Source organism: Phaseolus vulgaris, chromosome 5, assembly GCF_051622355.1.
Source record: "Phaseolus vulgaris cultivar YP4 chromosome 5, ASM5162235v1, whole genome shotgun sequence".
NCBI lineage: Eukaryota > Viridiplantae > Streptophyta > Magnoliopsida > Fabales > Fabaceae > Phaseolus > Phaseolus vulgaris.
The window spans coordinates 41,375,984-41,401,465 of NC_143502.1; the positions used below are offsets into that span (position 1 = coordinate 41,375,984).

Below are 25,482 nucleotides of genomic sequence, written 5' to 3' on the forward strand. Positions count from 1 at the left end.
CACACAGTAATCAGATTTCTAATGATAAAAGGGAAAGTGTTAAATACAAATTTGTTTCAACAGGATTGTTAGTATTTTCGTCCCCACACCATGTACAAAAACGTTTTTCTCAAAAAACAAAATCCAATTTTCAAATCAATATCAAAAGCACCACCTATAACTTGGGAAAGGATCATTAGATTTATGAGGTAAAAGTCTACTACAAATGTTTCTCCATTCCAAGAGCATATAATACTCATTATAGCATAAGATTTCTATTCAAGATTAATAGTACTATTCGCTGCAAACAAGTGCCACCAACACCACCCTGAAGCAGAAGTTGCAAAATTTCATACAAGATCCACACGTCTCTTTCTGGGCTGAACACAAAAGAACACAAACATAATGATATTATTATTTATAGAAAAGAAAAAAATATGTGTTCCCACGAATGAAGTACGTATGCATAATCTTACTTTATCTTGTTGAAGTTGTTGAAGAAATTTATCAGGGAACTCCACATAGTGAAGACAGTCTTGTTTGAGAGACTCCAGCAGTTGTTGATGTTGCTGTTGTCCGTTTCTTTCTAAATTTGTGATCAACACAGTGAAAGTGAATTTATCAGGTGAACAACCCCATTCCTTCATGGACCCGTATATCTCCATAGCCTTCTCCGTCATCCCAGCTTGCAAATACGCCCCAATCATCTCACCGCACATCCTCGTGTCCGGTTTCAATCCCTTCTCCAAAACCTGAGAGAAGAGCTCCTCCGCCATGTCGATTTTCTCGTTTCTTCCGAGCAACAGAATCATGTCGGCGTAGATTTGCAGCAGCGTATCATGCCCCACCTCCTCGCGAATGAAGTGGAAAACCTACTTTACAAATTGAATTAAAAAAATATTAAAAGAATTGGTGATTGTTGAAAATGAAAGAGACAGTGTGAGTTGCCTTGAGGGATAAACTGAGTTGGTTTTGTCTGAGCAATTCGTCGAACAGGTTTAAGGCGTCAGGTTTCAAAAGGCGTGAGAGTTTGGCGTTGAGAACGTGTTCGGGGGATTTGGCGAGTTTAAGGGCGTGAATGACTTGAATGCTTTCTTTGGAGAGTATCCTTTTGCGCCGCCGCGCTTTGTAGCCTGAACGGAGGCCGCATACCGTCACTCCTCTGTTGCAGTTCAAATTCGAGATTGAAAACCGCCGCTCAAAACCCCAAAGCGCCACCCTCTCACAGACTCTCAAAATCATTTTCAACCAAATGCTAAACCTTCACAAAATAGTCAAAATATAATTTATATTTGGTTTAGATGAATATGTTCTTTTATTCGATATTTTTGAATTGCTTATTTGACAATAGTTGTTGCTATTCACAATAGAATTTTCAATGAGATATAATGAATTATAAAGATATATTTATACATAGAAAAGACATTTTATTGAAGAAGTATGTTGATTATATAAAAAGTAAGACGCAACAATGTTTTTTTTAGTTCGCCAACATGAAATACTGAGATTAATAAAAAAGGAATGGTTCAATTACTGTTTACTAACATTATAGAAAATGATAAATATTTTTTAGTTTTAACTCTACGGTATAGAAGAAACAGAAAAGAATCGTATAAAAGTTTTTAAATTTAAAACGAATAAGTATACTAGGTTTATGAATATATTATAATTATAAAAAGTCCCTCAAATTTTAGGGTGCATGGAGATTGTCATTATTTCAACATCTAAAGGTACAATGACGGATTGAAAAGCTCAATTAAAAAAAATTGGCGATAAAGTTTTATGTTATATATAGTAATCTTTTGGATAGCAGGTAGCAGGTCGCAGGATAGCAGGTAGCAGATCGCAAGTAACAGATAACAGGTAACAGGTAGCAAGTAGTTGGTAACAGGTAACAGGTAACAGGTAACAGGTCGAAGGGTAGTAGGTAGCAGGTAACAAGTAGTAGGTAGCAAGAAACAGGTAACATGTAGCAGGTAGCAGGTAGCAGGTAACATGTAGTAAGTAGCAGGTAGCAGATAACAGGTAACAGGTAACATATAGAAGGTATCAGGTAGCAGGTAGCATGTAACAGGTAGCAGATCGCAGGTAGCACATACCAGGTAGCAGGTAACAGGTAACAAGTAACAGGTCGCATGGTAGCAGGTAGCATGTAACAGGTAGCAGATAGCACGTAACATGTAGCAGGTAGCAGGTAACAGGTAACAGGTAGTAGGTAACAGATAGCAGGTAACAGGTAGTATGTAACAGGTAGCAGGTAACAGGTAGCAGGTAACAGGTAGTATGTAACAGGTAGCAGGTAACAGATAGCAGGTAACAGGTAGCAAGTAACAGGTAGCAGGTAGTTGGTCGCACGTAGCAGGTCGCATGGTAGTAGGTAGCAGGTCGTAGGTAACAAGTAACATGTAACAAGTAGCAGGTAACATGTAGCAGGTAACAGGTAGCAGGTAGCAGGTAACAAGTAATAGATAACAGGTAGCAGGTCGCAGGATAGCAGGTAGCAAGTAACAGATAGCAGGTAACAGGTAGCAAGTAAAAGGTAGCAGGTAGCAGGTCGCAGGGTAGCAAGTAGTAGGTAGCAGGTAACAGGTAACAGGTAAAAGGTAAAAGGTAACAGGTAGCAGGTAACAAGTAGCTGGTAACAAGTAGCATGTAGCAGGTAGCAGGTAGCAGGTAGCAGGTAACAGGTCGCAGGTAGCAAGTAACAGGTAGTAGGTAGCAGGTCGCAGGTAGCATGTAGCAGATAACAGGTAACAAGTAACAGGTAGCATGTAATAGGTAGCAGGTCGCAAGCAGGTAACATGTAGCAGGTAGGTAGTAGGTAATAGGTAGCAAGTAGCAGGGAATAGGTAGTAGGTAGCAAATAACAGATCACAGGGTAACATGTAACAAGTAACAGGTAGCAGGTAGTAGGTAACATGTAAGAGGTAACATGTAATAGGTAACATGTAACAGGTAGCAAGTTGCAGGTTGCAGGTAAAAGGTAGCAGATAACAAGTAGCAAGTAGCAGGTAACATGTAAGAGGTAGCAGGTAGCAAGTAACAGATAACAGGTAACAGGTAGCAGGTAGTATGTATCAGGTAGCAGGTAACAAGTAACATGTAGCAGTAGCAGGTAACAAATAGCAGGTAGCAGGTAGCAGGTAGCGAATAACAGGTAACAAGTCGCATGTAACATGTAACAGGTAACAAGTAACACGTAGCAAGTAACACGTAGCAGGTAACAGGTAGCAAGTAGCAGGGTAGCAGGTAGTAGGGTAGCAGGTAACAAGTAACAGATAGCAGGTAACAGGTAGCATGTAACAGGTAGCAGGTAGCTGGTCGCAGGGTAGTAGGTAGCAGGTAACAGGTAACAAGTAGCAGGTAGCAGGTAACAGGTAACAGGTAGCAGATGACAGGTAATAAGTAGCAGGTAGCAAGTAACAGATAACAGTAGCAGGTAACAGTTCGCAAGGTAGCAGGTAGCAAGTAACAGATAGCATGTAACAGGTAGCAGGTAAAAGGTAACAGGTAACAGATAACAGGTAGCAGGTCGTAGGGTAGCAGGTAGCAAGTAACAACTAGCAGGTAAAAGGTAGCAAGTAGTAGGTAGCAGATAGCAGATAGCAGGTAACAGGTCGCATGGTAGCAAGTAGCAGGTAACAGGTCGGAGGGTAGCAGGTAGTAGGTAGCACGTAGCAGGTAGCATGTAACAGATAACAGGTAACAGGTAGCATGCAATAGGTAACATATCACAGGTAGCAGGTAACAAGTAACTGGTAAGAAGTAGCATGTAGTTGGTAACAGGTAACCGGTAGTAGGTAGCAGATAACATGTAGCAGGTAGTAGGTAGCAGGTAACAGGCAAAAGGTCGTAGGGAGGCAGGTAGAAGGTCGTAGGGTAGCATGTAGCAGGTAACAGGTCGGAGGGTAACAGGTAGCAGGTATATATATATATATATATATATAAAAGAAGGGATTAACTAAAATTGTAAGAAAAGGTGGAATTCACTAATATTGAATTACTAAATGAAGAATTTATCCATAAATCATTTGCACCAATTTTAATATTTATATAAAATAATTGCAAATTGAATTTTTCTTTCTATTCAGCTTTCCAATACTTTATGGGCATAGGTTAAGGAATGAAAAAAAAAAAAGTCATTCAATTAAATTAGGATGTTTTTTAATCTCAACTTTATTTTATGAAAAAGTCACTAATAAAAGTTAAAAATATAAGGAACCCTTATTTTTCTTCCAAAATTTGAGATTAATTAATTTAAGGAATGTCAAATATAAAAATAAACGTCTTGACGAATTATATTAATTTGTTTCAATCCAAAACATAAACAAAGACAAGGATAATACTTGAACAAAGCTTTTTAAAAAAAATAGAATAGATAAAAAAATAGAAAAAATTAAATATATTATTCTATTTATTCTATCAAAAATGAAAAATCTATTTAGTTGAAAAAACCAAATGCTGTCCCTTCACAAAATAGTCAATATAATTTCCCCAATTTTATTATATATTTTTTAATAATAATTTTTTTTTCTTGAACTCATAATTATTTATAAACAAATATTACATTAACATCATTTAAATTTGTACTCGTCTAATTCGTACGGTCTCATCGTCCGATCAAGGTCGACAGACGTCTCAATATAAGATTAACAAGATTAATCAATGAAAAGTATTAAATACACTCTTAATCATAATCTATAATTTAAAATCTTAATCCAATTCAATAAAATCTAACTCAAACGTTAAAGTATCTTTTATAAATAGAATCCGAATTTAAAAACACACAACAAGAAGAAGAACAAGAAAATAGTGAAAATCGATCGAAATACAGACAATAATGATCTTATTTCTAACCCGAGTCGAGATCAAAATTAGTTTGCCCTATCATTGACTTTTCTTTAGTACTTATGAGTAAGAGGTTCGTTCAAATTTTTGTGTGTGAAATAAAAAAAGGTAGCTTGAAGAAAATTGTAGAGAGGAGAGAGATGGGGTCATCGTTATCGGCGTCAAAGAGAGTGGAGAATAGTTTGTCAAACTCGGGCGATTTTGACTCGGTATGCGACTCGGCCTTCTCCCACTGCCTCGCTCTCACACAGCACGCTTTCCAAGGAGTGCTTCCCTACCAACTCAAAACCGCCTCCGACTACATCCACGCCAACGCCACACACCCGCTCCTCCGAAAGTGGCTTCCGGCACCACCCGATCGCACTCAAATCGACGCCGCACTCCGCCTACTCCCTCCGAATCCCGACGATGACTCCCTCCCGCTCCCCCTTTTCAAAAAATGGGCCCACCACCTCTACACCGACGCCGTCGTCTCCGCCGCCTCCAAAGCGCTCATGGTGCGCCTTCCCGTCGGCGTGGCCGGGATCGTCGGCATCGGCGCCGTCACTCGCCCCCCTCCTCAATTGGTTGGCACCTTCGTCGGAGCCTACTCCCTCGCCGTTGCTCTCTCCATTTTTCTTGGCTTATCCACTTAACAATAATAATAATAAATAATTGCAGTTCAATTTGTCTCTTCTTTTATCATTTTCCTTTCCTTTTTATTACGCCCTTTCATGTTTTCTAAGTAGTTTTATTATCTGCAATATTGGTTTTTTCATTCAAAAGGCAAATGACTAAAAGTGCAGAAAATTCATGATTAATAAAATTAAAATTGTACGTTTAAACTGAGAATTAACTGGATTAATTACTGGTTAAATTAATAGTTAAGTATTAAATAATATAATAATAAAGAGTTGATGATAATTATATAAATAGTCAAATATTTAAATAATTAAGTCATCCAATATTAATGGATACATTCGAACTTAAAATTGAATGAAAAATAATAAAAAAAAGGAGAATACATAGAATATTTTAAAAAGAAAAATTAAAAAATAAAGAACCAAAACAATAAACTAAAAGAAAAATGAGTGTATTTTTATTTTATTTTATTTTATTTTATTTTAAGCAAGAGGAGCAATTACAACAATGAGATAAAGTGAGGCAAGAAGCCTTCAAAAATAAAAATAAATGATACAAAATGATATCATTTGTTATTGACAGTATAATGATATATATATAAATATTTAGCAAGTGAGATTATCACCGGTGGCAACACCCAATTGTCTGCAGTATTCTGTGTAGTAATTAACGCGAGCCTGAACAGTGGTGGGGTTGGCACCATCACACTCGAGTGCACCATTGATGGCTCTGATGGTTGCACCGAAGCCCTGGTTTATGACAGGCCGCACGTGCTGCATCCAGTACCACAATGCTGTCTTGAAAGACACCACAACATCGTTCGACACTGTCTCTGGAGCGCCCAATCCGTCGAAATTGTTCGCACTTCCTGCTGGTCCATAGTTGAAGTTCCAAGACAATTGGATCGGACCACGACCGTGGTACCCTTTGCTCGAAGAACATGGATACTGTGCTATCGATTCCTCGTCGCAGTAATCCTTGCTTGCACCATCTATCTCTTCGATGTAGCAAAAATCTGCACCCCATCATCTCACAGTTAGAAACATCTTAAAATAACCTCAATCTATGTCACCATCTTCATTCAAGTTTCTCAATTATAAAATCTAACTTTAACATTTATAATATATTATAAATGATACGATAATTATTTACGGATATCTAATAAACTTAACAAATATTTTAAAATATTCGATGATTCTAATATCATATTATAGGTTTAAAAATAGGTTTAAAAATGACTTTAATACCATATTAAAAAAGTAGATTTTATGATGAAAGATTTTCACTCACTTATATATTAAGAAATGTTCTAATGAGTAGATTCTGATAAGTCTAGTAAATTTTTGTTAAGATAAATTTGAAATAACTCTGATACCATATTAAGAACTCTTGTTAGATAAGACTCAAAATAACTCTGATACTATATTAAGAACTAGATTTTAAGCTTAACTCAATCTCATAAAATGAAGTGAGATTTGCACTCTCCTATATACTATGAAAACTCTACTTTGATCGATAACTTTGAATATCAAATTTTTCAATTAACAAGAAAAAGAGGGATTTGTATATGAAATTCGAATTCTTACGTCCAGTTTCATGTGTGAAATGGGCAAAAGCAGCTGCAATCTCGCGTTTGGAGTCATCCTCGGAACCAACTCTACCGAAGTCAGTGTAGGAATTGAGAGCACTGAGGAAAGCGTCTCTTGTGTAAAAGTTCTTGCCAGCACAACCAGAATCAGCTTGATCAATTATGCCGTTGAAAAAATCTGCTGTGACAATGTCTGCAACATTAACGTTGTTGCTTGGTGGGGGACTTGCTGTGGTACAAGGACCCTGCTGGCACCCTGTGCCACAGTAATCTTCACCAGTACCACAGTACCCGTATTGGCTGCAGCATAACCCTTCAGCACAGCCACAGTTCTGAGCACTCACATTTTTTGGACCCATAACAAGGGCCACTGCTACAAGAACTAACAGCAATTTGTTTCCCATTTTGAAGGTGAAGTTCTGAGATAGTATGAATTTGATTGAGGATCCACAATTGAGTTAGGGGTGTATTTATACTAGTGTTTGTGGTTGAAAGTTAAGTTTGAATGTTTCGATACAAAATTTGAATGCATTCTAGAATGTTATCATGTCGATTGCTGTGGGTCAACTTTGATTTGTCAATTGTAATAAAGGGTACATAACCATATGCGTAGTGATAGTTGTGTTCATATTGTGTGATGAATGATTTTATATTTTTAAATTTTAACATTTATTTTGGTTTTAATCAATAAGTTACGAATATCAGACACTTTTCTTAAATGACGTGTCGTATCAAACACCGACACTTCTATGACATTTTTAGGACACATATTTGTATGTTCAATTCAAAAGTATTTATTTTATTACAGTTCTAACACAATTTAAAAAAAAAATACATTAATTTTTTAAAAATTCAAATTTTATTGTATAAATTGTTATTATAATTATAAAAATAAGAAACAAATTCTTGTGAACCAGTCATAAAAAATATCTTTCTGCCCCAAAAAATAACCTGAAACATATTTATGCATATAAATCTTTATTATCAATTTGTATAATATATAGATTCGTGTTCCCGTGTTGTGTCCCGTATGGTATCATTGTCTATGTTAATGTTTGTGCGAGTAAAAAGGTGAAAGTAGGAGCATTCAATATTATTAGAAAAGTCTAAATTTTAAAAGAATCCAACGTAGGAGATGAAATTGACGCAACTTAAATATAATTATTTTTTATTTTTAAAAATATAAATTCATCCAAATTATTTTCAACCATGATTACAGGAAAACGTGTGAAGTCATCTGGAGTGGTCAAAGTTGTATGGTTGATTGCGATCGTTCTTCAATCATATTATTTATTTCTTTCTTTCTTTATTTTATTTATTACTCAAATTTCAGAATATTATGAAGACTTTGTGGTGCGTGTGGTTTGGTTTGATAGGATGGGGAAGTACGGCAACGGAAAAGTTGGAACTTTATATTTCTATCGTTTTATTTGTTAAAGTAAAAGGATAAGGACGAAATTTATACGAACTCACACAAAAATTAAAGATTGATCTTTCTAAGAAGGTGTGAATATATTTTATTGATTATGTTATAATATGAATTTATAATTTTCTTTTTCTTCAATTCATTGAAAAAAAATTTAAATTCTAAAATGAATAATATCTCAATAATTAATTCTAATAATACTATTTCTGAAATCAAAATAATTATATTTTTTACCTTAACAAAATATATATATAACTTTGAATATATTTTATCTATATAATGGGTAATTCGAATTTAAATTTGAATCATATGTTGAAAATAGAAATTATTTTAACAACAACTTATATTTAAGAAACTAATTATTGTCGATTTTGAATGTTTCAAAGTGATTCAGAATATAATCAAATAAGGACTTTAATAACTTCTCTAGATTTTGGGTTACGAAGTCTTTTAACTTTGAGGTCATATGATGGATCTCCAAACTGATAAGATAAAGGTCAATTTTTCATGCATTCGATCCACTTTTAAATTTTTTAAATTGTCTTTTGAATTGAAAATCAAGAATATGAAAAAATATATTCTGAAAAAACAAATTTGAAATAGATTGGAAAATAAAATTTTGATATAAAATTGAAAAATCAACATTCTATTATGAAAAAACAATTCCGAAATACAAAAATTTATTCTGAAAAACAATCTCTAAAAATGTATTTTGGAAAAAGGATTCTAAAATTCGGAAAATATTACAGAAATGCAAATCTAAAAATGTCTTCCAGAAAAGTACTTTTATCATTCACTTAAACATCATGTGCATGTCACCACATTCTCATAAATGAATTGTATGCATAAATACTAAATAAATTGAGAGAAATTGGATTTGGGCTTTACAAAATCCAACCCAATACAAAAGATGAAAGAGCAAACAAAGTGATAAAAATCATGGACATTCAATTATGGAGTTGGATTTGTCCATTTAAGGTTAAGGGGTCAATTGGGTAATATGCAAGATTGAGTTTGACACAAGTCATGTAGTATAAGGATAACTTGTTCCTCTTCAGTGATTTCTATGCCAAATTAAGCCCATTTTTCTTACCTTTGCCGGTGTCATTAGTGTCTGTGTTGGGCAAAATGGTGCCCTTCAACATTCTTCAACTCTTCATACTCATATCATCAAGGAGGGATATGATACTAACACTTTTTTTAATGACCTCATTGATCGATTCTTATGCAAATTGGGGACAAATGGATGGTGCTGTATTCTTATTTATTGAATCTAGTGAGAAGTATATTGTATAATTAGAAGTTTTAATGTAATAAAATATGTTTTTACATAGGATAAGATTGGGAGGGAGTGGTTTTGTCTTCGGCTATGTGGATTTCGTCCTTGATTTTGAGTAAATGCAAAAGATACTTTGATATTTAAGTTAAAATTTAGTATAGTTGAGTGTGATAAATATTAATAAATGTGTACTTTGACGTAATGTTGGTCACCTATTTATTTGAATGAGGTAGACTCCTATATAAATACAAAATATTTTAATTTTTGTTGTGTACATTGCAAACTTATTTTTGAAAATGAAATTTAAATAAGTTAAATAAATATAAAATTAACATTTAATATGTGGAAACTATATGTTTTATAAAAAGAAAATATAAAAGTAAAATATTAAGTTATTAATACATTAGAGTAGTTAACCGTGATCTTGTGTTAACCTACAAAATACCATTGTTGTTCTTTCATTTCAATAACTTTAGACACAACCTTAAGTGACACTAAAAATAATATTATGTGACTTAACCTACTCCGCTCATGACTAACTCGTGCGAGTTGTGAATTATATAAGATGAACCTAAGTGGATAGTGGGTTAACACAGTTAATTCACTTTGCATTTTCTCCTACAAGACAACCTGCATAACTCGTCTCACAATAACATCCCTATGTATAAATTAAGTAATTTTATTTTATCCTTCTTATGCGAGATTAAGTGTTATTCTTAGTATAAGATAAACAAATTTTGTAATTCATAATAAAGATATTTTCTGGATTAGGTGTGGTGGATTTTTATTTATCAAGTTGAAAAAGTTTTGACACATTATAAATTCTCGATGTCATTATTTTATTTTGATTTATTTTCTGTTGTATGTTGTTTACTATTTTTGTAAGTACCTAGAAAAAATTAGTTATTATTTTACAAAATAATAGATATTATAATAAATGATTATATAATCAAATATTTCTTTAAGTCTTTTCAAAATATGTTCAAAAAAGGTATACTTAATTTTTATTACAGTTTTATATATTTAAAATTTAATTTAAGAAATATACGTTTAAAGTTTATTTCAGAAAATACAATAATTAAGTTTTAAAATGCATTAATGCGGTTTTATATATATACAAATTAAGAACACTTTTTTTCTCTAAATATAAGAATATATAATCATTGTAAATACACAATTGTTAATTTTTTTTTACATTAGTTTATTGAATAATATAAATGAGATTCTTACCACTGATGTATTTATTAGACTATTAATATTATAAATCATTATTATTTGTTGAAAAATAATTTACTAAATTATTTATGATGTTAAATATAACTGTAATTTAGAAACTGTTATTCAGATAAATACATGTAACTAAACCATATAATATAAGAAAAAGGCGCAGTATATTAAAAAAAAAAAACTGCATCTCAATTAAATAAAAATAATTCAATTTAGAGTCCATCTTTATTCAGCAGTCCAATAAAAAAAATAGAATCGTAATAACCTAAATCACGCAACCCTAATTTCCCACCACCAACGGTAACACCGGGACCACCGCCGACCTGCAACCCGCCACCACCGCGCGACCTGTTCCGCTCGTTCGTCACCACCGCCGCATTCGTTCAGAGAGGACGCACCACCTCCGCACCAGAGAAGACGCAACGAAAGTGACTGAAACCAAAACGTAACGCGAAACCTTAAAGTGAGTTTATTACATTTAATTTTCCCCATTCAGAACGATACCGTTTTGTGCTAACGAAAACCCACTTGAACTCGTCAACTCGGAACAGACTCGCGAGTTTGAACGAGTTCACTCCGAGTCTGCCGAACTTACTCAAAAACCGAGTCTACTACCGAGTTAACTCGGTAAGGGTATGTTGGCACGTAAACTCGGACGAGTCAACGAGTTGATTCGCCAGTTTGATAACCATGGTTCAAGCTATTTTGCTTATGGTTTCACCCACAAATTCTTTGGCAAACCATGTCAAAAACATTACTTTAGGAACCATTCTGAAATTTCTAGCATCTATGGAGCACTAGAGTCAGTAAGCACAGTGAGTGGATCGATGAGGAGACCAATAAAATATGTTCTTTGCAGTGCACTTAGTTCTTGTGCAAAAACCCTGAATTGGTGTTTGGGTATACAAATCCATGCTTTCATGATTCGATCTGGATATGAAGATAACTTGTTCCTCAGCAGTGCACTTGTTGATTTCTATGCCAAATGTTTTTCTATTCTGGATGCAAAGAAGGTATTTAGTGACATCAAAACACATGATCAGGTTTCATGGACTTCACTTATTACGGGATTATCGATCAATGGACAAGGAATAGAGGCCTTCTCGTTGTTCAAAGAGATGCTATGCACCCAAATTAAGCCGAATTGTCTTACCTTTGCCAGTGTCATCAGTGCCTGCGTTGGGCAAAATGGTTCCCAACATTGCTCAACTCTTCATACTCATACCATCAAGCAGGGATGTGATACTAACAATTTTGTAGTCAGCTCATTGATTGATTGTTATGCTAATCAGGGACAAATTGATGATGCTGTACACTTATTTGTTGAAACCAGTGAGAAGGATATTGTTGTGTACAATTCTATGATATCTGGATATTCTAAAAACATGTACAGTGAAGATGCATTGAAGCTATTTGTAGAAATGAGGGGGCGAAATTTGGGTCTTACTAATCATACTTTATGTACTGTTTTAAATGCTTGCAGCAGCCTTGCATTGCTCCTTCAAGGAAGGCAAGTGCACTCTCTTGTTATCAAAATGGGTTCGGAAAGGAATGTGTTTGTGGGCAGTGCTTTGATTGATATGTATTCGAAAGGTGGCGATATTGACGAGGCTCAACGCGTGTTGGATCAGACTTCTGAGAAGAATAATGTGCTGTGGACATCCATGATCATGGGTTATGCTCAATGTGGGAGAGGTTCAGAGGCTTTGGAACTTTTTGATTGTCTATTGACCAAGCAAGAGTTAATTCCTGATCATATCTGCCTCACTGCTGTCTTAACAGCCTGTAATCATGCAGGATTACTTGACAAAGGGGTGGAATACTTCAACAAAATGACATCAAATTATGGCTTGTCTCCTGATATTGATCAATATGCTTGCTTGATTGATCTCTATGCCAGAAACGGAAATTTGAGTAAGGCAAGGGATTTAATACAAGAAATGCCCTATGATCCTAATTATGTAATATGGAGCTCTTTCTTGAGTTCTTGTAAGATATATGGAAATGTAGAACTTGGGAGAGAAGCTGCTGATGAACTTGTTAAGATGGAACCATGTAATGCAGCACCATATTTAACATTAGCACATGTCTATGCAAGAAAAGGTTTGTGGAATGAAGTAGCTGAAGTCAGAAGACTTATGCAACAAAGAAGAATCAGAAAACTTGCAGGATGGAGTTGGGTAGATGATGTTACTCATCAACAATCAAATGAAAACTAAATAGTTAGAAAATATTTACACAGAAACCATGGAAACTTCATTATGAATATAAATACTCAATTTTATTTTAATGTGAACTTTTTTATGCTGTTCATGCTAAAATTTCCTATTATATTCCAAAATCTTAAATACGAATTGACTTGAAGTCTCCATTATTTAAAAATTAAAAAACCACTTTACTCATTGCGTAAGTTGAAATTTATTGGTGAAAAAAATATCATTACAATACAATCATGAAATAGAAACCAATTTTTAGATACCAAAATAATTAGTTACAATAGTAACTAAATTAGAGACAATTTTAGAAACTAAAAAAACTTGGTTTCTAAATTAGTTTCTATTATTGTTAAATAGTTTTTAAGTTAGTATCTAATTAACAATCAAGGGTTTTGCTACCAAATTTATAAACTAAATAATTGGTAGTTAATACCTTGATGCTAATTAGATACTGACTTAAAAACTATTTAACAATAACATAAACTAATTATTTTGGTCTCTAAAAATTGATTTTTATTTCATGATTTTATTGTATTGTATTGTCTAAATTTGAAATCCACTAATTTGATAATTAGTTATTTTTTCTAAATTATAATCTAGCATCACTTGTGTGTTAATTTTTTTTTTCTTTCAATTATTGATTATATTTTCCATTGTTTTTCTCTCTTTTCTCCTCAACTCCATTCCTTATAAGAAAGTAAGAATTAGTATACACTCATCTTATTTTTAATTGATTAAACTAATAATTTTTAATTATCGATAAATAGATAATTTTTTTATAGATCTTTAAAAGATTCAAAATTAAAGTGATGGGTAGTTTTTTTATATATAAAACCCGACTTATATTACTTATTTTCTTAGAAATAATTTTTATTAATTCAATAAACGTTTCGTGAAATATTTTAATTTGAAGTGTTTTATTAATTATTTTAGATATAGTTTTAAAAAGTATAAAGTCAAGACACATTTAATACGATGAACTGAATTAACTAATTTCTTAATTCTGAGATTTATAAAAAGAAAACTGTATTGTACTTAATTTTTACAAACTTTTTTTAATTATTAAAGAGGTAGACTTTTTTATTTAATTGAGTAGTAAATGATTAGGAAAATGAAATTAAAAATGCTATAAATTACATATATAAACGAAAAACTTGTGAAATTTAATTTACAAACAGAAATTTCTTATATTGGAGGTAATATTATTAAGATTTTAAGATATGAACATTAATCAAATTAATCATAATTACATGTGATTACCACTTGTGTTAATAAGCGTTTCTTAATCCAATATACTATTTAAATGTTAACTAAACTTAACCATTGTTGTATTTAGTTTTTGTTTTTATAACTAATTTAAAATATTAATTATGGGATGACAAAATGAGCATCGTACAACTAATTTAAAGTTCAACATATAAAATAATTTAAAAAAGCTCAATCATCAAAACATAATTAACAATATTTAAATTCGACATTTCACTTTCAGACATTAAGTTTTTGGGAAATAATATTTTCAAATATTTAAATAATATAAAAATTTATCGATGGTCAAAATATGTGAATGTTGTAATAATTGAGTGTAAATGAGTATTTTAAATTCACTTAAATACATGAATCATCATTAGAATTAGATGGTGAGTTTTTGCATTACTATTTCATATGTTTTTGTTGTACTATTATTTTTAGAGTGAACTTATATTTACTTATGAAGCTAAGATTTGTATATATATATTGCAAATATTAAATTATTTTAAAAATTAATTATACATGCAAATAATTAATTTCGTAACTGGTTATAATCATAATAAATTTTTATTTGAGAAAGTTTGCTGTAAAATGATTCTACGAAAACGAATTTGTTCGAGAGAAAAAAATCAGTTTTTACCTAAAACAAAGACTTTAATTATCTTTTTAGTTGTTAAAAAAATAAAAAAAATAAACTTTATTTATCAAATTTTAGAAGGTTTAATTTTGTTTTAACTTTTTTTTAAAAAAAGTTTAATTTGATCTTTAACTTTTTTTTGAAAAATTCAACGTGGTTTCAACGGTAACAATACATATAATACTTACAGAATCTGTCTCTTTTAAGGAAAACAATTTAATAAAAAGTACAACTTTAAATCATTAAAAAAATAGAATCATATTAAACCTAAAAGAAAACATTTTATAAGAAAAATTATCAAAATAAATATTAAAATAATATGTATATTACTAATTGACTAAAAGTAAGGGAATTAAAAAGTTTCATTTATCTATTATCCCTTCATAAGTAAAAAAAAAAAAATTGAATCAAATCCATCCATCCATTTTATTTTATAAATAATTAACTATCTATCTACTATTTATTAGACTATTAATATTATAATCATTATTATTTGTTGAAAAATAATTTACTAAACCATGTACGGCCGTTAAATATAAATATAATTTAAAATATTTAATTTGTGAGTTTATGGCATTATTAATGATTGAAATAATTTTTTTTGTAAGAAAAACTATTAATATTTAACTATTTTTATTAGGTTCCATAAGTTAAATAGTTGTGCTTTGGATGAATTGAATACCTATTTATGAAAAAAATATTATTAAAAGATTTGGTGAATCTTTATCAAATAAATCATAATGATATAAGATTTTTTTAACAAATCAAAGTATTTCATTAATCGTATGTATTAGATTAGATACGATAATATCTTTTTCAAAGACAAAAAAAAAAACAGATTATGAAAACTGTTATACAGAGAAATACATGTATGCGTACCATATAATACAGGGAAAAGGGCGCACGATACTCCAACCACAGCAGATTATTTCTTGATTGTCTTTTGGGTGTTTCCGTTTCGTTGCGCTCTTGCTTCGCACCTCCCTTCAAAATCTCAAAAACCACTCTCTCTCTCTCTCGATCACACCGAGAGAACCTAACGAACCGAACTCCTCCGCCGTCTCTCTCTCCGTCGCATCCTCCGGCCACCGCGCCCTCCCACCGAAGCAGCCCCTCAATCGTCTCAATCAATCACTAACCGACACAACCGTCCCTCTTTACATCCTCTTTTCAACCTCTGCCGGAATCCGTCAGTTAGGTTCTGATCAACCTCTCACAGGTGCTTTACTTCGTTTTCAATTCCTTCCTTGCCTGCCTCCTCCTTCGTTTCTCTTCTCAATACCTATCTGCTTGCTATTTATTTCTATGCATGCTTTGATCCTCTTAAAAACAGCTCGTAAAATTAGGGTTTTCACCTTAGGAGAAGCCGCAGTTTCCCGAGGAGGACCACAATGGAAGATTTATTTCCGCCAGGGGAACTGTAAATAGGACTAGCGATAGTTTACGCCGCACGAATCTTGAGTTTTAACTTCAACTTCCAATCGTTGTACTCTAGGATAAGTTTCCATATGGCCTAGTATAAAATCCAGGCACTTCGGTTTCTGATTTTTCTCTTTCTTCTAGGGTTTGGAATACTGTATATTTCGGTAAATGTTGTATTTGTGAAAGAAATAGAGCTTCAAATAAGTTCGCAATGTAGGGAGCGGATGGCAAATAACACGTATGCGTCGGGGGCTTGGAACAGAGTTAGGGACGTTCCCAATCTGCAAGTCCTCGTAGAATCTTTGCTATGTGTGTTTCTGATTTATAGAGGGTCCTTGGTATAAATGAGTGAGAGTAGGCAAATATTAGTACTTTGGCTGTGATTGGAACGGGGAAGAGGGGCGGGGAAGAATAAGAGGTAACTGGGTAAAATTCCCCCCAAACCACGAGTTTCTCATTGACCCTGGCTTGTTTGCTGTTATCCGAGTAATTTCTTTAATTTTTAAATGCCTCTTGGAAATAGCAGTAATAGTCAATTTGTGTGGGAGGGCATTTTTTCCCCGTCAACCTGGAACCTGAATTTTTGATGTTTTTTTTTTTAACTTTTTGACGCTACAAATTTGTTCCGAGTAATTTCTATTTTTTTAAAAGTGTAGTTTAAGCCCCATTGAATATTATTTTGTGATGACAATTACTGTCACTTATATGCAAATGTATACTTTCCACCTGATTCTCTACTTTTCCAGTGTGTCAGATATTTTGCGGTTTATTTTTTAACATGTGTCAGCCTCACTAAATACCATTTAGAATTTTCAATTTAGTTACAGGTAATTTTTTTAAAACTGTATAGTTATATAAGTTTTTGTAGATGTGCAAATTATTCAGTGGTTTTGCATTTTTCAGCTCACCAAATTTTCTATTCTTTGATATCTTGTATGTTCTTTTAGCAGCAGTTCCTCTTCTAATGTTCTTTTAGGAAATCAGCGATTTCATAAACTGTGCCTTGAAATCTCATGTTAAAAACTTTGTTTTTCTTTTATCTCATGAATACATATATTTATTTTTTTCTTTTGTTATCATTCTCAGATTAGAGGGGCAGGGGCTGTAAGTGAGGATGAATTTGCAACAAGCTGGGCAGCCCAAATCCTCCAATGGATATGGCCGCCGAAAATCTGAAAGAGAAGGGGCAATTAAATCTGAGAATAAAATCTTGTCTGGCAAATTAAATGCCAGCAGATTAACAAATACAGGTAAAATTAAGGGCTGTGTAATTTATTATTATTTATTTGTTGCCGCATTCAGAATGTTGATATGTTTCCTTTGTTGTCAAAGGTGTGGTGATTGGCAGTAAAGGTGGCAATTGCGAGAGTCCTTCACATGATCGATTAGTATATCTAACAACATGTCTTATTGGGCACCAGGTGGAAGTCCAGGTGAAAAATGGATCCACGTACTCTGGAGTCTTTCATGCAACAAACACAGACAAAGATTTTGGTATGTTCTGTTGTAGTTTTTTATTAGAAAAATATGTCTTAGTCTCTTTACTTTCAGTTAAACTTGGTTTTAGTATTTATACTTTCAAATCGATGAAATCTGTCCTCAAACTTTTGAAAATAGATTTTTTTGTCCCTCCCAACTAATTTTGTTGGTGACAAAATCACATATTGGAGGTACAAAAGTCACATATTTTAAGTTGTTGGAGATTGATTTCATCGATTTAAAAGTATAATGACAAAAACAAATTTTTACTAAGTATAGGAATTAAAAACACATTTATCCCCATTTTTATTGATTTTGGTTGTATTGTGAAGACCATTATCTTGTATTATTTCACAGCCAACTGTAGCAAAATCGATGAACATGCTATTCAGGGAAATTATCCCTTTTTGGAATATTTTGTTATTTTTGTTAGGATTTGTCTTATTTTAATAAGACTTTGTTTTAGGAGTTATTGCCTAACTGGGATTTCACTAGGCTTGTTTTAGATCACTATCTGAATAAACTTCTGCTTCTGTTTTCATAATTAATTTTATAATATCATCATTTTATAGGAATTGTTTTGAAAATGGCTCGCTTAACAAAAGACGGTTCATCACGAGGACAGAAATCTGGTGCAGAATTTGTCAGCAAGCCCCCTATCAAGATTTTAGTTATACCTGCCAAAGATCTTGTTCAAGTTACAGCACAGGTTTCCTACTTTTAAACTATTTGCAATGTCTTTTGGAATGTGGTAGTTACTAAGCTAAAGTTTCTGTTGGAATGCTGTATACTTGGCAATGATTTTGGTGAATTTAGATTAGGAGAAGTAGCTTTTAACACATTTTTCACTTTTTGCTGATAATGTTATTTGCGTTTCAATCATGGCAGGATGTTGCTATTGCCAGGGATGGTTTACCAAATGAATCTCACCATGATATGCATCAGGAAATCATGGTTGATTCATTGATATCTCAATCTCGTCATGTTGAGCTAGGGAGAGAATTAAAACCCTGGGTACCTGATGAAGATGATCCACAATGCCCAGAACTGGAAAACATATTTGATGGCCATTGGAACAGGTTGCTTGCTTTTTATAGAATAATTTGTGAACTGAATAAATATCAGTTTTTCTTAACACTTCGACTCCCATTCAGACTGTTAGTTGCCTTTATTAGTACACCATATTTTTAGTATACAATAAGAAATTTCTTTAGAAGTGTCCAGCTGTAAGTAGTAGATTTTAGAATGATATCTTTCTCCATTTTTCATTGACACCATTTCTCCTTTTATTATCAACACTTCCTATTGGGTATGTCGAAAGAATAAAAACTGGAGACCAAGAAATAAAACCTCTTCATAGGTACTAACATGTATTTCTGGGTAACTTCTGTAACCATAATTCTGTTTAGGATCCATTCACTTGCTATCTATAATATCTGAACTCTTTGTTATGGATCTGATTTTAATAAAGATTGTGTGAGGGTTTGTAGGCATTCTATTTGTTTTCTTGGGTTGCTTCAAGTATATTTTTGAGCTTTTAGACAATAATCATTTGTGGAAGCTAATAAATGCTTCCAAAGGAATTATTATAAGATAATTGGCCACAATTGATGTAGCAAAAGGAAATATGATTTTTTTACGGTATATCCTTAATGATTAAAGAGAGGCTGGAGTGAGTATATGAAATTAACTAAAATACTATGGTTATTTTATACACATGTATTTTCTTCTTTATTTGACTAAATTCAAAATTTTCACAGAATGCCTATTTTTGTTTACATTGGTATTTTTTTTTTGTATTTTTCAAGGGGATGGGATCAGTTTGAAACAAATGAGGCATTGTTTGGTGTCAAGAGCACGTTCGACGAGGAACTCTATACAACAAAGCTTGAAAAAGGGCCTCAGACAAGAGAATTGGAAAAGCAAGCTTTAAGAATAGCAAGAGAAATTGAGGGTGAGGAAACCCAAGATCTTCATCTCGCGGAGGTTAGCATGGTTTTAATACTTATTGTTCTCGTTTTTTCATTTCTGCTTGTGAATTTCTGCTGTTTTTTTGTTTAATAGACTATTGAATTCTGCAACCTATATAAATTTTCTCAACAGGAAAGAGGCTTTCACTTGCATGGAGACTTCGATATTGATGAAGAAACTAGATTTTCTTCAGTTTATAGGGGTAAACGTGCTGATGACAGTGGATTTGATGAGGATGTACTGTTTGATTCCCACAATTCTGATACTTTTGGTGGTGTATTTGGTTCGGTTGTTAAGAGGTCTAGTGAGATTAGTGGTGGAAAAGGCAATGAAGGAGCTCGAACATTGGCAAATTCCTCTGTGGTATCACCTCAATTTATTGTTTAATTATTCAAACTGTACTGTTAAGTAATTTTTAATTGTTTGTCACATTTGGAGGGCACTGGCTTGACCTTCTTTTTCTGATTAAGTACTACTGTTAAGTTTTCATATAGATTAGAGCTATGACCAATGTCATCCCTATAAGACCTGGGTTGTTGTCATCATAGAAGCCAGTTTTGTAAGGCTAAATCAGGTCTTTGCAAGTGTGTAAATTATTAAAACTACCATATTTTATGTATCTGTTCCTTATTTAAAGTAAATAGTTTCTTTTAGATTTTCTTACATTCCAAAAATATTTGGTTATGCAATTCTGTAGAAGTAATTGCTTATTTTTGTAGAAGCTCTTTCAAAATGTTTGCAAAAATAAATTGATTATTTCTTGAAAATGAGCTTAACCAAACATGTGTTGAAGACAATGGTTTGTATCTCCTACTTATCAGTGAGAATTCTGGTATATGACTATTATTTTAAATGACACATTCGTCACTAAGTTCTGTTTGAACATGTCCTAACAATCCCAAGTCTTGTTATGCTTTTGAAATTGGTACAATTTGAACCTCCAATTGATGCAGTTGAGTCTTGTTGGGGAGAACTGTTGATATGAAGTATTCCTTTTTTCATGCTTTTGTCCTTGTCTTACCCTCCTCTTATGATATAATTATTTTACTATCTAAACTCACCTTAGTACTTGTTAATTGTGTCTGCAGGATCACACACAATCATCTCAGTCAAGTACCTGTGTTGATTTAAGCCGTTCTGGTTCTTATGATCACGCTAAGCAGTTAGCATCTGAACTCCCTGCCGTACGCTATTCATCAGTGGAAGGGGAAAGCAGGTGTTTGTTTGCTTTTTCTCTTCTGTATATACTTATTATTCTCTTTGTACTGCTTTGTATACATAATTTTTGTACCCGAATGAAGAACATTAAATTCATCTTTGTCATGATTTTTAATATGCAAATCTGTAGGATTCTGGAGAACTCAATTAGTAATCAACATGGAGACAATGATACCAAGGAAGCAACTCTGATTGTGAGTTGAAGTTTGTGCATTATCTCTTAAACTTGTGTCAACGAAAATATCTCATGAGACTGATATTAGTTCTAACACTCCAAATCTCTTTTTTATTTTCTTCAATTGATGCAGCAAGCTGAAGATGTTCAACTGTCAAAATCTGAGGGTCTGTGAAATCTTTTTCTTAGCTTTCTTAAATTGAGCGGATTTAAAATGTTGAGCCTGAACACTCTTTAAAGTGCTTCTGAATGGAAGCTATGACCTACATTTCACTTTGGTGTCTGCTTCTTTCATGATATTTATATTCCTCTAATCTTGGCAAATTTTGGTGCAGATTCACAGGGACCACTCTACTTGAAGAAGGATGGCTCTGATAAAGGTGTTTTATCTCCTAATGCTAGCTCCTATGCCCCTTCAATTCATACTACATCAACAACTCACGAAATTTTACGGGGATCACGGGGAGATTTAATTGAGGGTTCAGCATCTGGCAAGGTTAATGGGGAAACAAAATCTGTAAATTCACGTGGGACCCCATATGGGTTAGATTCAGTTGGAGGCACTGCAGCATCTTCTGGTCCTGGCTTATCTCCAAGTTCATCAGTTGGTTCACTGTCTTCTGAAAAGTCAACTCTGAATCCTAATGCAAAGGTGTGAAAGTTCAAGCTTGACTTTTTGACAAAGGATTTTTTTTTCACTATCTGGTTCAAGTCTTTTATATTACCGACATATGTCTGAGTTTCACCTTTTATGTTGTAAGGAATTCAAGCTTAACCCTAATGCAAAGAGTTTTGTTCCATCACCTGCTCGGCCTCCCACTCCAGTGTCCGATGGTTCCTTCTATTTTCCAACTACTGTAACTACTGTACCAAGTATGCCAGGCATGCCCATGGGTATTGGAGTAAGTCATTTGGTGCATTTATTGAATATATGGAAGTGCATATAGTTAGGGAGTGAATTTACTTCCATAAAGTTTATTTCATATCATCAGTATAAAAGCGTTAGGATTTTATGACAAATTAACCTGGTTGTTCCACATCCATTTTGCACGTTGGTGCAGGTTATCCTATCCTATGGTGTTTTAAATTTCTGCTCGTTACTTAATCTATATAAGAATAAAGGTTTCATTTTGCTGATTGCGTAAAATAGTTTACAAAAGAAGCCATGCAGAGTTGTTGGGTTTGGCTTAATAATCTCCTCCAGCCTTGGTTCTGTTAATAAACTTAATTGTTTTGTACATGTCTTGCAGATTGGACCTACTTTTGCTGGTCCACAACCTATGATGTATAATCCTCAGGTAGCACCAATGCCGTCTCAAGCATATTTTCATCCGAATGCACCACAGGTATAAGATCGCATACAGTATCTCTCTGTTGACTGTTTCGTAAATATTGATGCTTCAGGGTAATTGCTTATCTTCGTCATCATCTGATTTCAGTATGGACAGCTCCTTGGTCATCCTAGGCAAGCTTTATACATGCCGAATTACCTGCCCGTAAGAACTCTCGTGCTTAGTTTTTTTTTTAAATTGGTATTGCTCATGTCTTGAACACTGGGCAGATAAATATAAAACCATGAATTTCAATGACTTCATACATGGTTAATGCTCCACCTTGATGTGTCAAGCATGTTGGATATTCTTCCTTGACAAGTACATTGGTGGAACATGACGTGTCTTCAGTTACGCATATCAAACTGAATTTGAACAATCTTACCTGTCGTCTTATATAAAACAGTTTTGAGGAACTTTATCTGGTTATTAGTGTTCTGAGAACTCTATCTTCTCAAATCAATATTTTACAGGAAATGCCATACAAGGGACGGGACTATTGACGTCTTGGCTATTCGCATTCTTGTTGGCAAGTCAAATCCTTGCTTGAAAAGAATAAACGAAGTGGTTGTCCTGATAAGTTTTAAACGAGGATATCTGCAGCTGTTGCGAAAATCTCTAAAGGCATGTCATGTTATTTGCCAAGTTTGCTAATTCTGGGATATAATTTTATGACCTTGTTTTAACCCATGCATATACCTTTTGGGGTTTCTCAGGCTTTGGTTGTGTAATAGATTATCTCAGATTCATCTTTCCCATCCTTTTTTATTTTTCCATTTTTCAGTACAATTCATAGTTTACTTTTTTTAACTTCAACTGCCCCCATTTATCTCATACTCGCACATATCTGCTACCATTTACTTGCTCTGTAAACTCTGATTGGTTAGAAACTATTTAGGATTTTTTGAATTATTCAGTAATTCAAAATTGTTTTTATTAACATATGGGCATTTGTGGATGGTAGTTGAACCTTAGTTTCGCAGAAAAATAGAAACTTAAATCGGTATATTGATATATTCCAATAGCAAAGAAACGCAATGACATGTTTCCGAATCCACTCTGTACAATATTCAAGAACATAATGGAATATTCAACTAACTCTTGATCACAAAATATAGTGTGGCTAAATTATTTATGACTTTCATGTCTAAGAAACTTTATTCATTATGAATTATTAGCATACCGAAGCTTATGTATTGATAAGAATAAAATGAGAATAGTTTGAGATACTTGAGATGAGAATTTTATGATTAATTCTCCAGATGATGTGTAAAATGCATACATAAATGAAGAGAAAATAAATACTAGTAATATTTAATTAAGACTCTTATTTGTCATATTTATATTCTAATTTATGATTTAGATAATAATTTTAGCGTGTATTTTATATGGGAAACAAATTAGAAAAAAACACTTAACCAACCGTTGACATGTTTGTTTTAGGATATACTATTACACGTCTAAGATTTATTCTTTTTTTAATATGTTTTTTAACCTTAAAAAAAGAATATCTTAGTTTATATTTTATATAGGCTAAAAATTAATTTTATATAGTTAGTATTTGTTATGTTAATGGAAGAAAATGAATATTTTAAATTTACTATAAATAAATATTTCAAAATATATAAACTATATTTTGAAACTATAATAACCAAATAATTTTTTAAATTAAGTTTTATTATCTGTTGGAGAATAAGGTTACAATTTAAATTATTTAATGCAAGTTAAAAATATAATTTATTTCAAAAATACTTATATATTAAACTTGAATTATATAAAAAAAAAAATCCTTTGTATAATACCCAACTTAATATACTAACTTATTTAAAAATAAATTCACAATTATAAGACTTTTAAAGATTGTTTTTTATAATGTAATAGTATATAGTGAAAAATAGGATCAAGCATATACTTTATTATTTAAACAATATAGTTTACATTTAATTTCTCAAAAATAAATAAATTTATTTTATTTTCACTTATGGAGATGTATCCTATCAGTCTTTACTTCCTTACACGATAATAATAATAAAAAATTGTGAAAAAAATTACATTTAAAACATATTTTATAAATAATAAATTTAAATGAAAATATTAAAAAAATTAGCAAAAAGGGAACACTGACTACTATGTTGAATGAGTGTATCTTTGTTCAATTATTATCAACTTGTTCAAATTCATAGTCAAAACAATTATTGTTTCCTGCATCATTATGACAAGAAAGAAGAGGTAATAAAACCCTCTTTGTGATTAAGCATTCATTATCATCATTATGGGTTTTGTTTTTTTTTGGAAAACTATGATATGTTAATACCATTCTACAAAATTAATGATGGTAAAGTAAACATTATAAAATTTAATTAAAAAGGGAAACAACAATTTTTTACATTAAAAATATAAATATAGTAAGTAATTTCATTTAAATAAAAAAACTACAATTTTAAGGTGTTTAAAAATCATTATAACTACAATAGTAAGTAAAAACATACGTCCCTTCACTTATCACTCTCTTCTTATGAAAACGAATGATAATAAAATTATTATTATAATAATTATTAAGATAAAAAATATAATTAAATTATAAGAAAATTTCATAAAAAGTAGTTATAAAAATAAATGATTTTTAAATGTGTTATATGCAATTTTTCTTATTATGGATGTGTTTTTTTTATTATTTTAGTTTAAAAAAAGAGTTACTTAGTAAACTAGTAAGTATACACAAAAAAAGTAGTTAAAAGAGATAATGTCTTTATTACTACTAGTAAAAACAAAGCATAATGTGTACTCATATTTTCGTTATTTTTATGAATAATTCGT

The 25,482-nt window shown here is 32.3% G+C and overlaps 5 protein-coding genes across 6 annotated transcripts; 3 read left to right on the plus strand and 2 right to left on the minus strand.

Moving 5' to 3' along the window:
• Positions 1-161: 161 nt before the first annotated feature.
• On the minus strand, positions 162-1,388 carry LOC137835817 (pentatricopeptide repeat-containing protein At1g62350). The gene is made up of 3 exons (XM_068644524.2): positions 928-1,388; positions 456-851; positions 162-359 (listed from the first exon to the last, which is right to left on the minus strand). Exons 1-3 carry the CDS (start codon positions 1,219-1,221, stop codon positions 330-332), a joined length of 720 nt encoding a protein of 239 aa, XP_068500625.1. The 5' UTR covers positions 1,222-1,388; the 3' UTR covers positions 162-329.
• A 3,460-nt stretch (positions 1,389-4,848) lies between these two features.
• LOC137835819 (uncharacterized) lies at positions 4,849-5,492 on the plus strand. The gene has a single exon (XM_068644526.2). The coding sequence runs from the start codon at positions 4,890-4,892 to the stop codon at positions 5,460-5,462; it is 573 nt and encodes a 190-aa protein (XP_068500627.2). The 5' UTR covers positions 4,849-4,889; the 3' UTR covers positions 5,463-5,492.
• Positions 5,493-5,883: 391 nt separating this feature from the next.
• LOC137835818 (endochitinase PR4) lies at positions 5,884-7,511 on the minus strand. The gene is made up of 2 exons (XM_068644525.2): positions 7,035-7,511; positions 5,884-6,463 (listed from the first exon to the last, which is right to left on the minus strand). The coding sequence occupies exons 1-2, from the start codon at positions 7,438-7,440 to the stop codon at positions 6,054-6,056; spliced, it is 816 nt and encodes a 271-aa protein (XP_068500626.2). The 5' UTR covers positions 7,441-7,511; the 3' UTR covers positions 5,884-6,053.
• Positions 7,512-11,184: 3,673 nt separating this feature from the next.
• On the plus strand, positions 11,185-13,258 carry LOC137835820 (pentatricopeptide repeat-containing protein At2g13600). Of its 2 annotated transcripts, XM_090301976.1 has the most exons (2): positions 11,185-11,431; positions 12,452-13,258. In XM_090301976.1, exon 2 carries the CDS (start codon positions 12,504-12,506, stop codon positions 13,185-13,187), a length of 684 nt encoding a protein of 227 aa, XP_090158102.1. In that variant the 5' UTR covers positions 11,185-11,431; positions 12,452-12,503; the 3' UTR covers positions 13,188-13,258. The 2 variants fall into 2 exon arrangements, with proteins under 2 accessions (XP_090158102.1, XP_068500628.2); XM_068644527.2 differs by having other exon boundaries at positions 11,185-13,258.
• Positions 13,259-15,951: 2,693 nt separating this feature from the next.
• On the plus strand, positions 15,952-23,475 carry LOC137835821 (polyadenylate-binding protein-interacting protein 3). The gene is made up of 15 exons (XM_068644529.2): positions 15,952-16,288; positions 17,578-17,741; positions 17,824-17,985; positions 18,543-18,679; positions 18,859-19,049; positions 19,779-19,956; positions 20,074-20,304; positions 21,030-21,157; positions 21,290-21,353; positions 21,468-21,501; positions 21,670-21,986; positions 22,096-22,236; positions 22,585-22,680; positions 22,774-22,830; positions 23,139-23,475. The coding sequence occupies exons 2-15, from the start codon at positions 17,606-17,608 to the stop codon at positions 23,166-23,168; spliced, it is 1,902 nt and encodes a 633-aa protein (XP_068500630.1). The 5' UTR covers positions 15,952-16,288; positions 17,578-17,605; the 3' UTR covers positions 23,169-23,475.
• The last annotated feature ends 2,007 nt before the right edge of the window (positions 23,476-25,482 follow it).